The sequence below is a fragment of the Saimiri boliviensis genome, chromosome 7 (assembly GCF_048565385.1).
Source record: "Saimiri boliviensis isolate mSaiBol1 chromosome 7, mSaiBol1.pri, whole genome shotgun sequence".
Classification (NCBI taxonomy): Eukaryota; Metazoa; Chordata; class Mammalia; order Primates; family Cebidae; genus Saimiri; species Saimiri boliviensis.
The window spans coordinates 80,774,231-80,790,903 of NC_133455.1; the positions used below are offsets into that span (position 1 = coordinate 80,774,231).

Here is a 16,673-nt window from a genome sequence, read left to right on the forward strand (position 1 = left end):
ATATGGTAGAATCTGTTAGTTCTAAATACCTTTTTCCTTGGAATTTATTTTTGTAAACTAATGGGCAGAAATGAGATTGAAAATACATCTCCCTAATGTTTTTAATTGAACATTAAGTCTCTAATATAAAACTTAAACTTTGGCATTATAGAGGCATGCATGCCATTTTTTACTATCATTATTAAAAATTTCAAAAAACCTTATGAAAGACTAAAAAATCTTTTATTCTTATATTTTATGCCATATGAGACGTGATTAAAATGACAAATTTGCAAATAACATGAATAATGTATTTTGCCTTTATCCAAAGCAAATGCATTTTGCTCCTAAGAGTGTTTAATCAATTTCATTTTTCAGGAAGAGGAAAGGAGGGTGATAAAAGAATTTACAGTTAGAACTGGTATTTAATGAAAGACATGCATTTGGCTTGTGATTATAAAATGATTGCTGTAGTTATTCGGAGTTTATTTAGGAGTCATGGATTTTGACATGAATAAAAGCAAATTATGATTCTATTAACATTCAAATTTATCTGTTTCGGACAGAATTGTTAAAAGTTACTCTGTTTTAGTCATGGAATGGTAGAGTCCATGTTAAGAAATCTTATGTCGGTGTATGTATATAAATGTTCACTTCAAGAAGCACCAGATCTACATTTATAGAATAAGTTTCAAAGAACAGTTTAAAATATCGTAAAACTTAGATAGAGAAGCTTAAGATACCTTCTGTTACTTTACACTCTTTTTCCACTACATTTCACCCTATTCATCAGAGAAAGTGCTAATACGAATGGTCAAATCTAATCATCATCTTTGGACCACTGGAAGCGAAGCTTTAGGGAAGATGTGGGCAAAAGCCACAGCTCTATTAACATAACTCCCTGTGTTTGCTTACTCCCCAGCAGCTGGCGTAGGTCAGTGACCCTCAGTGACCCTGGAGCTGCATTTTACTTGGAAGGGGCCTCTGCATTGAGAAGGTCAGACACTAGTACATTAGCCAAGCTCTCCTTTAAACCTTCTTTTCATTGGTGCACATTTCTCTAGAGGCACCTTTCTGTGCTACTGGGATGTTAAACATTACCTTGAGGGAAGTAGGATTGAGAGTGAGCAAAGGAGAAGGAGACTAAGGCTGTAAACTTCCATCTACCTCAAGCTTGTCCAAACTACAGTCCATAGGCTTATAATACGGTCCAGGATGGATTTGAATGCAACCCAACACAAATTCGTACATGTTTTTAAAACATCATGAGATTTTTGTGTATGTCTTTTCTTTTTTCTTTTTTAGTTCATCAGCTATCGTTAGTGTTAGTATATTTTATGTGTGGCCCAAGATAATTCTTCCAATATGGCCCAGGGAAGCCAAAAGATTGGACTCTCCTTAATTCTGGTTTTTACAGCTATATATGGTCCAACTTAGCCATTCGAAGACCACTTCAAGATTTTTCAGCTAAAGCTCTGGTGAATAATAAAGAGGATACATTTACTTGGACTTTTCCTCTGTGCATTCTTCTCCCTCTCATGGACTTAGTGGAGGCAAAAGTCGAGACGGTAGGTAATTGGTCAAGACTTCTGGATGTCGGGTTTTACCTCTCTTTAAGTTACTTCTTGGCTAAAGACCTCAGGATACTCCCTTCTTTTTGCCAGAACAAGAGTTCATAGGTACTTTTAAGTAAGACAGTAAGGGATCAGAACTCCATGAGTCATTAGTCAGTCAGGAAGCAGTTTCCAAGAAGTTTGTTAATTCTCTCCTTGAGATACTATTAAGTAATAATCTGCTATTAACCATTTGGTTTCTTAGCCCTCTGGCTGGTGTAATCTTTTTTCTTTAGCTGTTCTAAATGACTAAGAATATTCTGAACACTCTTAATACCTCCGATGAACAAAAAGGGGTTTATCAATGGTCAAGCTCCAGGAAAGCATCTTATAAAGCTTACCAAAAGTTAATGATTCCAGTGACTTTTAAATCTAACATAAAGGGAAGGAAAAAGCAAAATTCATGATGAAGACTAATGTGTGCCACAAACTAAGGAATATGATGAACCAATTCTGTGTATTTATCATGTAACTTAAAAAACTACTTAATGACTTTAAGAAAAAAGAAGGCCTTTGAATGTATTGCCATTTAGAATGTGGCACTAGAGAACTCATGAAAAGAAAACTGATATAATAGGATATTAGCTTAGTATTCCATAGAATTGTAAGGACAATGTAAAGTCTTTTGCTTCTTCCCAACAGAGGAATACTGAGTACCAGTGAATGGAGAGCAGCCAAGAATGAATTGATGGGTAACTGATACTCTTGAACCTCAAACTTGGGATAGTTTTTAACACTGACAAGGACAAAGCAGATAACACAGTCCAGAGCTGACTGTAATAGTTTTTCTAAATGTGACCAGCATGAAAAATGATGTTTCATAGGATGAAATAGAAGAAATCTCAGCACTGGATGATGCCATCCAATTGCAGAATTCAAATTGTTTCAAAGCACCAAAACAAGGATATGTAACATATTCATAATATGTGTCTTCATAAGTCCTGTACTTTCAAAATGAATCTAAGCCTTTGGAATAAGAGTAAAAAGAACCACCTGAAAAATTTATAAAAATAAAGAATAATCATGAAGAGGGTTACTCACAAATGGGATTCACCTTGCTATTTATTCAAATGGAAAATTCTTTCTTTCACGGACACATTTGCCAAACCATTCCATTTAATGTAGGAAACACCATTTTGTTTCTCCTGAATTGCTAAAACTGTTGTACTCTAAAATCCTGTAGCTAAGGTTTAGCTCTACTCAGTTTGCTTGTATAAAATTTATTATACATCATTTTAAATAAATGCTTAGATGCACTAAAGCTTTTAACCCTTCTAAGTACAATTGCTTCTACAAGGAATTTTTCCATGAATTACCTAGTTTAGATGGTTTGAATAGCATTTTGAATTTCTTTTCCCCTTTAGTTTCAGAACTTACATGTTTTTGTGTCATTTGCAAACCAAAGCTTCAAAAGATTAAAGTTTTGGAGTAAAGATGTTTAAAGATATTTCTTCAAAATGTTTTGCTGGAGAAACATAGATATCACTCATTATACTACCAAGACATAAATCATACTTTCCTAAGGAAACAAAAATCACAAAATTTTACAAGAGTTATCCAAGGGAAGCAAGTTCAGGTTCAAAGAGATGAGAAAAAAGGAGTAATTTTGCATTCCGCATACATGATCTGTTGCAGCAATTGCGAATCCCTTATTTCTGCCAGCTATGGCTCAGTAAAGAAATGGATGCTATTGTGAAAGTCATCCCCTGAAAACAGAGATGAGAGTAAGTAAATGAGTGAGAGTCGATACAAATTCAAGTCATTTCGCAAAGGATTTTACAATGATGGATTACAAGACGAATTCTCACAAGTTGGCAAGGTTTCCCAAAGTCTAGTTTTTATGAATATTGTTTGAACAAGTGGTATAGAATTTAGTCTATACTCTGTGAAATAACATTATTTATTTAGTTAGTTAGTTTACCAGTTGGAATTATTTAGGATCACCAAATAACAGGATTCAAAAGTAAAACAGCTGAAAAATCCAACAGTCTGGTCTAACCTGGGATGCTCTGTCTCCTCACAGCCAATGCTCCATCAGGCGGCTTTGTCTGGCTGGCGGATTTAGTGTAGGGACTCTCATCTGCAAAGGTACAATGAAGCGTTTGGTTAATTTCCATCCAGTTTCTAATGCAGTGAAGATTTTTAACGGATTGCAATCCTTCTGCGAGAGAAAAGTGGTATAGTACAGTGGAAAGTGTTGGTAGGCCTGGGTCCTAAACTTGGCTAACTGTGGAATAAATCTTTGAAAATGTTGTGAATATGTTTCGTCCCTTATAAAAAAGGGATAAAATTCTCATCTACCTCTTAGGGTTGTCAGGATCAAAAGCTCTAGTGCTTGTGAAGATGTTTATAAAATGATAAGAAGTATGCAAATACAGTATACAAATTGTTTGTCACCTACATTCATGGATATATAAGTACCAGTGAATAGGTGTAACAAAGACAAAGAAGAAATAAAATGGCTCAGTGGGCGCTAAGAATAATCAGGTAGAAGAATAAAGAAAATAAAAAGAAAGGTAATATTTCAGATAAGCAGATGACAGAGTGTTAGTATTGCAAGGGAAATAAAGACACTCAGAGTTAGTAGGTTCCTCCTGGGAGTGTGAACTGGCAGCCAGTGCAAAGCAGGGGGACAGAGATGTTCAGAGGAAAGACCAGAGGAAGTCGGGTTGAGAATAGAAAAGGAACGATGATTTGGCAAAAGAAGACACATATTGCAATGATCTGGTTTGTGCTCTTTTAGAAAGAGATGAAAATAACTTGCAGAATTATTAAAAGAGCAACTGTGAAGACAGAAGGTCTAAAGCTTAATGTAGCTGTGAGAGTCAGGCAAGAAGCTGAATGATTAAAACAAGAGGTGACAGGATCATGGAGACAATGGGTCTATTCAGTGCTAAGTAAGGTGATTTTTTTTTCTTAATCTAGGAAAGGATTTTATCTGGCTAGGAATAAAGGAGTAGTGATCTAGGATGGCAAATATTAAGGTTAAAATAGAAAGGAGCAATTCTTCCTAATTGGAATGGGACATTTATAAAAAATCAAAGACATGTCTGAGTAACAACCTTGCACATTTTAAGAATGAGATGTATGTGGCTTGAGTAAATGGAATGTAAAATAATTATCTAGCATATTCAGTCAAGCTAGATAACCTAAATGACACTGCTGGCCATACTATAAGATGTATTATTGTTGTTACCATTTTATAATAGCAGAAAATTGTTAAAGAATTTAAAGAAATCATATTGTACATGACCAACTATTAAATATAACAAGAAATTATTCAGAACAAGACTTTATCATCTGAGAACATTAATTCTCCCAACTAAATGCTTTGTGTTTCAAAATTGAGAAACTCATTTCCTCTCTAGGATGAACTTCTGGTTTGAAATGATTCATGATTTCTTCATAAAACTAACAAGGTCTTTAGAAGCAATGACAAAAGGAAAAGATTAACACTGCTGTAAGTAGCAATTAACTTAAAAAATAGAAGTCACGCTGTTACATGTTTATATTTAATTTGTCACACAATTCTTTATATTCTTCCAACCATAAACTACCAACTTTCAGACACCGAACCAATCAACATTATCATTTTTGCTTTAGAAGTGGTATCTCAGGTCTTGGACTCTTCTCTTTGCAAACACCATTTTGAGTATAATCAAAACCCACAAAACAAAATACAAAACGCAAACATTACACTATAAATGTCTCCTTTGCCCCACCATTGTCACTGGAATATTTGAGTGCTTGTCTCACAGTGTTAATTTAATAAACAGGCAATATGCTTCAATTAGCACCTTCTAAAACAGGCGTCCCCAAACTACAGCCGCGGGCCCCCTGAGGCCATTTATCCGGCCCCCCACCGCCCTTCAGGAAGGGGCACTTCTTTCATTGGTGGTCAGTGAGAGGAGCACAGTATGTGGCGGCCCTCCAACGGTCTGAGGGACAGTGAACTGGCCCCCTGTGTAAAAAGTTTGGGGACGCCTGTTCTAAAACAAATGTACTGTGTATTAAAACCTGGGATTCTTATAAGACTGCTTTAAAAATGTATTTCTTTTCATTTTCCGAAACTTTGAAACAGTGTATTTACGAGCAAAGAGCACTGAGCCAGGAAATAATCACAACCACCAGGCTTAGGTATGGCATCTTGGAAGCCTAAAAGCTTTCCTCAGTTTTAGATTTGTCAAGATTCCAGCCAATTAAAGTGTTGAGTTGAATCCAGTGTTGGATTTTTGTAAAGGGCAATAAGAGATTTCCCAGGAGACTCCGGGGTTATCTTCACTAGATGCTCTATTTTAAGGAATTATTTCTTTAGAATTTAAGTAGTCAACCCTGGTAAAATGGCTTTCTCATTTATATTTGAAAACAACTTCCTTGATTTAGAACTGAGATTGTCTAGCTGAGCACATCCTTAAAAGGTTGAAACTGAATTATAGATGACCACCTGGCCAGCCTCTTCATCACCACCCCCAACCTCCACTCCTGCTCCCAGTATCAAGAGTGACCTTACTGAGCACGGGCAAAAGTAAATAATTATCTAGAAGCCAAATCTTGCATTGGTTGAAGGACCAGAATGAAAAAGTTCAGTGTTATCTAATGTTTAAGCATTATTATTGCTTTCACTCTGATTGCCAAAGCCAATCATGCCAAAGCCAATCAGTGTGAAAGCAATAATTCCTAACGGAAGGGAAGCAGGGGCTTGGCAACATTGATCATGAGCATTAAGGAGAGCAGAGCAGCAGAGCAGCATGGCGCAATAAAACACTTAGTTTTTAGGAGACTTTCCTTAAGAATGTCTCTTTATTTTAAATACCTTAGAGGCACCATGGCATTTTATAAAAAGCTACCCATCACAGAATGAATACAGTTCTCTTGGTGTGATTTACTGAAAGTCAACTCTTGATTCAAACTTGTTTGAAAATAGAAATGGAGGAAAGACACCAAATGAATCCGTGGCTGATAGCTCCACAGTAGGATACTAAAGGACAAGAATGTCCAGGGTGTATTTCTAATCCCTGAGCATAAAGTCATGGAGAGCTATGGAGGCTTCTGTCTTCTCCTGTGTCCCTTAATGCAGCTTGAGAGAAACATCCCTAGAATTTCATGCTTATAAGGGATAATCTAGACCACTCTTTCATTATAAATGGAACTGAGGCCCAGAAAGATAAAATTATAGAAGGGACACACATCTAAATTGAGTCTAGATGGAATTTCTTAAATTCTTAGTCCCAGATTTGTTCTTTATTCCCTTTTGGATAGACGATAAGACTTCATAGGTCATCAGGTCCGCATGTTGCTGTGTCACGGGAGTGACTGACTGGGCACACTGTACCAGCAGAGACGTTGTATGGTGTAAGTTAATTGCTACAGGGAAGTCTTTGAAAATGAGCGTGAGCCACACAGCCAATCTTTTTTGTGTGTATATAAATCGCATTCTTCCTTCCTCCACATATTTGTTGCCTAAAGCAAACAACACTTAAAAATGGTACTACAGAATTAATTTATCCTTTTCAGTTCATTTCTTTGAAGATAACATTTAAAAGCAATATCAATATAGCTCACTGTTCCTCAGGATGAGCCTTAAAAAACTCACTGAAAATCTATGTTAATACTTTTCCCTTGTTTCACTGGAGAGATACTAACAAGGTTTTCAAGTTCCATCCAAATATATAAATGAATGAAAAAACAGGTCAAATGGCAAGGAAAGAAATCAATCAGAACAGTACCTGGCACATCATAGGCATTCACTAAATGTTTGGTGATAGAATATGTGAATGAATTATATTCACTTTTTCAAACTAGAGCATTTATTGTAAACAAAGAACCTGAAGAAAATCTAACATTTGTTATAAGCTAGATTCCCTCCTACCTCTGCTTTTCTTTCTCTAGGTTGATAGCCTATTCCTTTTAAAGTCACGTCATCACCCAATAGCTATTAAGTATTGATTTAATGTGAAAAATCTGACTCTTTATAAAACTGGTATTAAAATATATTTCCTTTCATTTTTCATTCAGACTATAGAAGGATTTATTGATCAACCTTTAAAATAATGTCTTTAAATGAAAGAATTATGATTTTCATAGCAGACTCTCAGCCCAGATTTGGATGATCATATTAACATGGGATTCTCACTAAAAGTCACTACAGGGGCAAAGCAGACATTCAGTTTGTCAGCTACTGCTCACTTAAATGAATGCTTCAGGCAATCATTAAGGGCATCTCAGAGTATCAGCATTGCCAGCCTTTTCTAATGACATCTTAGCAACTAGGTAATCACGGTCACACATATGGCCCTCCATAGGGGCTTACGTGCTGGTCACAATAAGGAAGAACAGGGGTCCCTTTAGAGTGACATCTCATGAGGCAAGGGAAAAATGCCCTCCATTAACAGGGAGAATTGACATGGTGACAAAGGCACAGAAAGGGTTAGTCAAGCATTCTTAAAACAGAAGAACAACAAGAGGGGGGACCATCTGTCCCTCTCATTTCCCCCAATTTGGCCAGTCTCCTCATGTGCCGAACACAGGAGGGGCAAACACAGATAATTAGTTTTGATCACATATTCCAAGGGAAGCTGATGTTTATAAACTTGGAAAGCAACCAGCAGTCACCTAAGCCACAATGCTTCACTCTACATCACAAACCGCCTGTGCTGGAGCTGGGAGAAACACATCATGAGGAAGGCACTCAGGTCCTCTCATGCTCTCAAATCCTCCAATGTTTGCCTGGCACCAAACAGCATCCTTGTGTCATCAGGCTGGTTCCTGCCTCTCCATTTCCTGAGATTCTCATTTCTCACTCTGGGCTACGCAGAGGAACCTGATACGAATATGGCTTCAGGAATTTCTAGCTGTGTTCAAAGCCTTGCTAAAGAAAGAAAATTTAATTTCCTTTGACTGAGACTAATCAGCCTATGCTAAACAATTCCTAGCAACTGATTATGCACAACTGAGGCACCTGCTAAGCCAGCAGGCCCCTTAACATCTTGATTAGGAAAAAAAAAGGCATTTCTTACAGTTAAACATTATGACCATTTCCCAGCAGCTAGGAGATGGGCACACCACGCCACAGTGCTCGTGCATGTCCTTATAAACTCAGAAGAAAAGTCTGGTTTTCATTCCACTGCAAACAAAACAATCTGTCCCTTGAATTCAATTAAATGCCACACAATTTAGTGCCTACTATGTGCGAACTAAGACTTAAAGTAGATAAAAGATAATGAAACTTTCAATGGAGTGGTGATGGCGTAATCATTACTCCCTACATTTGAGATTAGAACACGGTACTGGATTACCCAACGGGGAGAATGAGCGTGGGTTTAGGGTTAGGTGGAACCGAAGCACAGGGTGAGAAAGGGAGAACCACCACTATCAATTTATCCAGAATTTCTCAATCGAAAAAACCAAGAAACAAGCCAATTTACACTTTCAGCTAACATGGTAGTTTTGTGTGGTGGGGAACCATAATCTTTGCAGTAATCGGGTCCTGTGAACATTTTCTCCCGGTCAGCATGAACATATCATGGCTGCTTCTCTCGCTCAGACACTAGCCTTCCAGTTCCATTTGCTTCCCTGGCAGTTTGATAGCACACTTTACAATTTAAGCAAGATTTCCTGAAGGATGTTAAGGCTTTTGATAACAGAACTTAATTGTGTCTTTCTCTTCTTGTTAAAATGATGTATAACTACAATCACAGGGACCCACATAATAAAGAAATTACACTGTTAATAATTCCTGATTCACGGCAACCAACAGAATGGGAAAAAATTTTTGCAGCCTACCCATCTGACAAGGGACTGATATCCAGAATTTACAAAGAACTAAAGCAGATCTACAAGAAAAAAACAAACAAGCCCATTCAAAAATGGGCGAAGGATATGAACAGATACTTTACAAAAGAAGACATACGGGAGGCCAACAAACATATGAAAAAATGCTCATCATCACTGGTCATCAGAGAAATGCAAATCAAAACCACATTGAGATACCATCTCACACCAATTAGAATGGCGATCATTAAAAAATCGGGAAACAACAGATGCTGGAGAGGATGTGGAGAAATAGGAACACTTTTACACTGTTGGTGGGAATGTAAATTAATTCAACCATTGTGGAAGACAGTGTGGCGATTCCTCAAGGACCTAAAAATAGAAATCCCATTTGACCCAGCAATCCCATTACTGGGTATATATCCAAAGGATTATAAATCATTCTACTACAAGGACACGTGCACACAAATGTTCATTGCAGCACTGTTTACAATAGCAAAGACCTGGAACCAACCCAAATGCCCAATGATGATAGACTGGATAGGGAAAATGTGGTACATATACACCATGGAATATTACGCAGCCATCAAAAACGATGAGTTCACGTCCTTTGTAGGGACATGGATGAACCTGGAAACCATCATTCTCAGCAAACTGACACAAGAGCAGAAAATCAAACACCGTATATTCTCACTCATAGGTGGGTGTTGAACAATGAGAACACATGGACACAGGGAGGGGAGCACTACACACTGGGGTCCGTTGGGGGGAAACGGGGGAGGGGCGGGGGGGTGGGGAGGTGGGAAGAGATAGCATGGGGAGAAATGACAGATACAGGTGAGGGGATGGAAGGCAGCAAACCACACTGCCAAGTGTGTACCTATGCAACAATCTTGCATGTTCATCACATGTACCCCAAAACCTAAAATGCAATAAAAAAAAAAGAAAGTTAAAAAAATAATAATAATTCCTGATTCAAATAACCCTATTCTTCCAGGGCCAACCCAAAAGTGCACTCATGATCTCTCCTACAGTCAGAAGGCTGCCGAGCCCCACCCAGGCTTCGGCTCTACAGCTTTGGTATATGGAGGCTATAACATGGAGAGCTGCTTACAACTCATAGAGAGTGAATTAATTTCTCTTCCTTCCCTAATCTTATAGGGTGGTCCATTCAGCTAAGTTTACACCAGAAGAGAAGGGAATGATCTGAGCTTGATGGAAGAAGCAGAGGCAGTGTGCTGCTCTGTGATAGTCTCTTTCCTATGAAAAGATGATTTCCCCCATCTACTTTCCCTCCTCCTTTCTGCTATTTGTTTTGCATCTGCATGGCATTAATGTCTATCCTTGACGCTGCAGGTTTCCTTATAGTTTTATAATTCTGACACGGATGTGCTTTATATGCCTAAAGGGACCAGATCTTTTGTTTTTTTGGGGGGGAGGGGATAAGGTCTAGCTCTGTCGCCTTGCCTGGAGTGCAGTGGCATGATCATGGCTCACTGCAGCCTCAAACTCCTGAGCTCAAGTGATCCTCCCAGCTCAGCCTCCAAGTAGCTGAGATTGTAGGTGCATGCCACCAAGCCTGACTAATTTTTTTTTTTTTTTTTTAATAGAGGCTAGGTCTTGCTATGTTGCCCAGGCTGGTCTCAAACTCCTGGTCTCAAGTGATCCTCCCACTTCAGTCTTCCAAAATGCTGGATTACAGGAATGAACCACCACACCTGGCTGTCTTTTACTTTTGAACTTTGGGGAAAAAAAAAAAAAACACCCAAGCAGAGCACAATTTCATGTTAAGAACAAATATACAGTGGTTTCTTCACAATAAATAGAATGTCTTCTAATTAACCACAACCATTAATCATTTCAGGGATTAAATATTACAGCCAAAAAGAATGGCAACCATATAGCTCATGTTGTTGTAGGCCTGTGTTGTAAGACCATTTCTCTCCCTTACTGCTCTATTATCTAACTCTTGCTTCTCAAAATGTGGACCATGGAAGAACAGCAGGAGCATCACCTGGCAATTGTCAAAAAGGCAGAATCTCAGGCTCCACCTCAATCCATGGAATCAGAGTCTGCACTTAACAAAATCTCCAGGTGATCTGTATGCACATTAATGTTTGGGAAGTCCTTCTTCAATTGACATGGACCAACAGCAACTGCACAGGTAGTGAAGATACACCTGTTCCAATGTCTCACCTGGCTGCATCAGGGGCAGCCTACGAAGTAGCTGGCAGAATGCCAGTCACATCAGCAAACTCCGAGAGTATCCCCAGGCCTGCAATGATCAAATTGCTCATGGAATGGTTTCTTCAAATGGAAAGGAAATTGTTGTAATATTATAGTTTTGAGTGAAATACATCTTCTCTTTATCCACTTTAAACCTCTCAACAATCCTGAAATGGCTGAACTATGCGAGTAACTAAATTTATCTAAGGTCAGATTCACTGGAGCAAGTGACTGACTGTAATAATAATCTATTAGTCAATTTACAATTTAAGGTGGAGGAGAGAGGAAATGGTATTGAATTACTACCCCCTAGCTAGTAAAGGACAAATGAAAATAAAAAGGAAAATTATATCTGCCTCATGGCAGGGACATGAGGAAGAATCTTCCATGGCCCTGTCTCCTTAAATTCTTTCTCCTCAGATACAAATTTGCTTCCTTTCATCCGCATGGTTCTCCTGGAAGCAGGAAGGTCTCAAGCACAGAACCTAGCCTCTGATCTGCACCCAGGGACAAACCGAACTGAGGTGGCTCCAGAGCATCTGGACAACCTTGTGGAAGTGGTCTGTGGTAGCTGGGCTGCTCAGTGATGCCTGAAGGCCTTTTGGGAAAGTAATATCTTTAGCCAGGTTAATTTGTAAATCTTCTCTGAAATTAATGAGCATGAAATTGCACATTTTCTGCCTCGGGCATTCCTATTGCTAATGTGTCTGAATCACAAATGATAACTCCTATGCTTCTTCCTAATATTGTTTTCAACAAGGACAGCTGAACCAGTCTGCTAATGGCAGTCACAGACCTGCCTCATCACCAAAGAATCAAAATTTGTCAAGGGTTGGAATCGCTTCCATGAAGTTCATTTTCATTACCATATTAGATCCCAATTAAAAACATTAAAACATTAAATTCAGAATATCTTTCACATTTTCTATTTGTAGAGAGGGCTATGTGCTTTAAAGCTTTGGTTTCGCCACTAGATTATGCCAGCTGACATTATCAGTCTCTCATAGGGTCAATAAATTCTCAGCCTTAGAATGACAATTTGGTGCAAAATTTGGATGACTTCAGAGTAGTGAGTATTGCCTATTTAAAAACCACATTTTAAATTCTCGTTTAAAAAGCACACCATTTGTCAGGGAAAAAGTATGCATTAACAGGGATAAACTAGCTAGACTATATCTGAATATTCCTGGAGGGCCAAAGAACCACTGTTTGATTTCATGTAATGGCAACTAGAGCTGAGTGGCAGGACTAATAGAAATAAGTAATACATTGGAGTAAACGAGGTTTCTCCAATCTTTTACTAATGAATATGAAATTTAGAAGTCACTTTCATATACATACATCTTGATCACAATTTGGACTGGACTAAATTTAGGGAAAAATTTTAAAATAGCACGTAAGTTTTCCTAGGATAAGTCAATAAATAAATGTTTAAAATGTCCTCATGGAAAAGACTGAAAGTGATTTTTAAACACTCAAATAACAATGATCACAGTTTCAAAACTGAATCATGTAAATGATTATATCTCTTGACTAAATTGCTTTTTTTCCCCCTTGTTTGGAATCTTTTTTGCATTTTTAATGTAAACTGTAGAGAAAAGAGGGAGGGCTCTCCAAGAGTTCTTCTTTTACATGACATTACTACAAAGGTTTCCATGTTTAGAAACTGAGTATGATAGCTGCTAGAATGAAGTCAAGACTCATGGAAAAACAAGCAGCAGCAAAATGCAATCAGGATGACTTCATCTGAAGAGGTCTAAATCTTGTGCCAGCATGTGAATGAACACTGATGTCTAGGAAAATGATCCACATATATCTGTGGGGAGGAGCCATGTAGGATTGAGAAATTAGCCTTTAATGCTCTCACCTGTTGCTCTGACAATCAGTGATACAACAAAATTTTACAACTTTGGTAACTTTAAAACCTGGTTCAGTAGCTCACTATGATCTTTCCTTCTTCTTTTCTGTTAATCAAGTGTAGTATAAATTGAAACATGTCAACTGCAGGCAAATTATATAAAAAAGTGATCAGATAGTCACCACTGCTGAGAAATTTCTAAATAAAACGTAAATAAAAGTATTATCACCGTTTAGACTCAGTTCCCAATATATGAAATGAAATGTCTCTATAGCATCCTGGAATAATAAGGGGACAATGTATAGTATGTATTTATAACCTTGGGTAATTGGAGCTAAGAGCCCAGATGATTTTTTCCTAGGATCACTTGTCTGACTGAGGAACCAGGGCTATATGTGACTGCTTACAGGTGTGAACATCACTGTGCGACTCCCAACTCCCTCTCTCACATCTTAAGTGTGTAGTGGCCTTAGAAATAATGCTCCAAAGGATGTTCCCAATAAGCCAAGGGAAACCAAGATTTTTCCAGGCATCAATCTTTGTTAATTTTCAAAACACTGAAATAAGTGATGGGACTTTGTGGTAATGAAGCAAATGGATTAAGTCAGAAGTTATCAGAGTGCAAAGTAGATGGCAGGAAATGTAAACCTCAGATTGAAGTCCCTGATTGTATGTAAGGGATATAAGTTACATGAAGAAAAATGAGAGTTTAATTATAATCATATATTTTTAGATGGCTCTTTCATTATACACCAATGCCATTGGTTTCCTCCATAAGTAATCTAAATAATTTTGTAGAGATCTGTTATTTCCTTCTGAGTTCAGATTGAGTATACTTCAGTCAACCAGAAGCATTTAAAATCTCAATGATACTAATAACAGTATAAATAATTAGAGCTAATACTTATAGAGCATTCATGAGATGCCAACATGACTCTAAATTTATTTGTACAATCTTATCTCTTCTCACAATAATTCAACAAAACGTAAAATGACAAAACAGATAATTTCATTTTACAAAAGGAGTACTGGTTTTAAGAAAGAATTTGTTTGCATCTAAATAGATTTCATGGCAAATCTGAAATGGAACTGCTGTTATAATATTAAAGCCAGCGCAGGGGAGGCATATTACAGGCCCAGTACTCTGCTTGGTACCTCACATACACTATCAGTACTCACAACAATGTAACTGCACAGATACCATTACATGACTTGAAGTGTGGGGATATAGAGGCTTATAGAGATGGAATTATGTTCCTAAATTTACCCTGAAAGCAAAGTACAAAAATGAGACTTTAACATAGATATCTTCAGAGAGTCTGCTCTTAGTCACCATGATGTATTGTTTACCAAATTTTGATTCACATCCTTACTTGGTCGGGGGAGGGAGAGAGAGAGAGCGCGCGAGTTTGTGTGCGCGCGCGCACGCGCAAGGAAAGGCACTTCACATAGTAGCCACTACTGTGTATATTCTATATGACTAAATGTCACTGATATAGGGACTTAGGGCTGCATTTGAAGATCTGAAATTTCAGTTTAGAAAAGAATATATCACCTCAAACAATTTTTAGGTATCATTTCTTCATCATGAATTCCTGGTTTAATTTATGATAAAAGATTCAAGATTCTTTCCAGCACGTAAACAAATCACTTGAATTAATGCATTTTAGCCAAGAAGCTCCAAGCATTTTAGACAATGAAATCTGGCCGAATTTATCTAACTCCCACTCTGAGCCAACCATTTGCTACAGAAAGAGCATTTATTAACTGGTTCCTATAAATGGTTTGTCATTTCAAAATGAATAAATACTGGGACACTCTCTTTTCTCCTTTAGTATTCTAGACAACAAGTTCATGGCCTGCTGCTCACAGTATTTCAAACCTTTTATGAGTGCTCATGCAACCAGAGTAAGGAATAAATCTTGAACCAGGCCACATCTAGTAGCATAATGAAGAAAATGGTGATAAGACTCGTGTAGCTGGCAAGCAGATCACAGAGTTCGTCTTTACTTTCCTTTGACTTTCCAGGCTCAGCTCTACAAATAGCCAAGCTCCAGGGCAGAGGTGCTACCTCAATTCTCAGACTCAGGAGTGACTCATGCAGCAATGCAGCAGAGTCACTGGGCAGACAGGCATGAGTTTTTTGCTAGACTTAAGAATTTTCCAAGGAGCTTTAGAAACGAAGGTAATTAATATCCACTAGCCATTCTTTCCAAGACTGTCACCTCTCCTGGCCTTGGATCATTTCAGGACCTATCTCAGAACTCACTTTTTTACAGACTTTAGTTTAAAAAATTCCCAAATTTAAGCTCAAGTCCTAAGAGTGGGCCAGTCTCATTATACACCACCTTAGAACCAACACCTTCTTGTCTAGTGTGGGCAGCAGGTGGAGAGGGAGGCAGGGGCAGAAATCACATTTGGATGCCTTGAGAATAACATATTTCATTCACATGCCTTGAATTGTCATGTATTTTGCTTTATTAATTCATTGCTGGGTCAAGCAATAGCAGATGACTGCTTATCAAACAGATGACATGTGTTTTTAATACATGATTAAAGTAGGATTCATAACAGCTGTTAGAATCCAGGGAGTCTGTGCTTTTTGTTACTTAAAGCTGTACTTTGGATACTCTCTGGTTTGATAGTGAGGCAGTGATTACACACAAGAAACCTCACAAAAGTGTTAGATTAGATTTGTTTTGTTTTGTTTTGTTTTTTTGACAGAGTCTTATTCTGTTGCCCAGGCTGGACTACAGTGATCTTGGCTCAATGCAACCTTCACCTCCCAGTCTCAAGAGATTCTGCTGCCTCAGCCTCTCAATTACCTGGAACTACTGGTCTGCACCACCATGCCTAGCTAATTTTTGTATTTTTATTAGAGATGGGATTTCACCATGTTGGCCAGGCTGGTCTCGAACTCCTGACCTCAGTGATCAGCCAACCTCAGCCTTTCAAAGTGCTGGAATTTCAGCCATGAGCCACCACACCCAGCCCAGACATAGTTTTTGTATGGCCAACACAATACCATTTTCAATTCACTAGAATTTCACTGTACTGCATAACTCATACTGTCTGCCACTTACTAGCTGTGTGACCTTGGACAGGTTCAGTTTTATCACCTATAAAATGGAAATAGTAGTGACCACATAAGATGGCTGTAAGGATTGAACAAAACAGTGTAAATAAAGCACCCATAGTGGTCTGAGTTTAAGAGGTGGTGGCTCTAT

General features: G+C 38.0%; 1 protein-coding gene across 11 annotated transcripts in view; it reads right to left on the reverse strand.

Moving 5' to 3' along the window:
• GRIP1 (glutamate receptor interacting protein 1) overlaps positions 1 to 16,673 on the reverse strand; it is a 713,425-nt gene that overhangs the window by 225,337 nt on the left and 471,415 nt on the right. For 10 of the 11 annotated variants that reach the window (XM_039472175.2, XM_074402865.1, XM_039472176.2 and 7 more), the window contains exon 2: positions 3,592 to 3,672. The exons of the other annotated variant lie outside the window; for it this stretch is intronic. In XM_039472175.2, the coding sequence (XP_039328109.2) occupies positions 3,592 to 3,672 (81 nt within the window). The remainder of the gene's footprint in view (positions 1 to 3,591; positions 3,673 to 16,673) is intronic. 11 annotated transcript variants of the gene reach the window in all.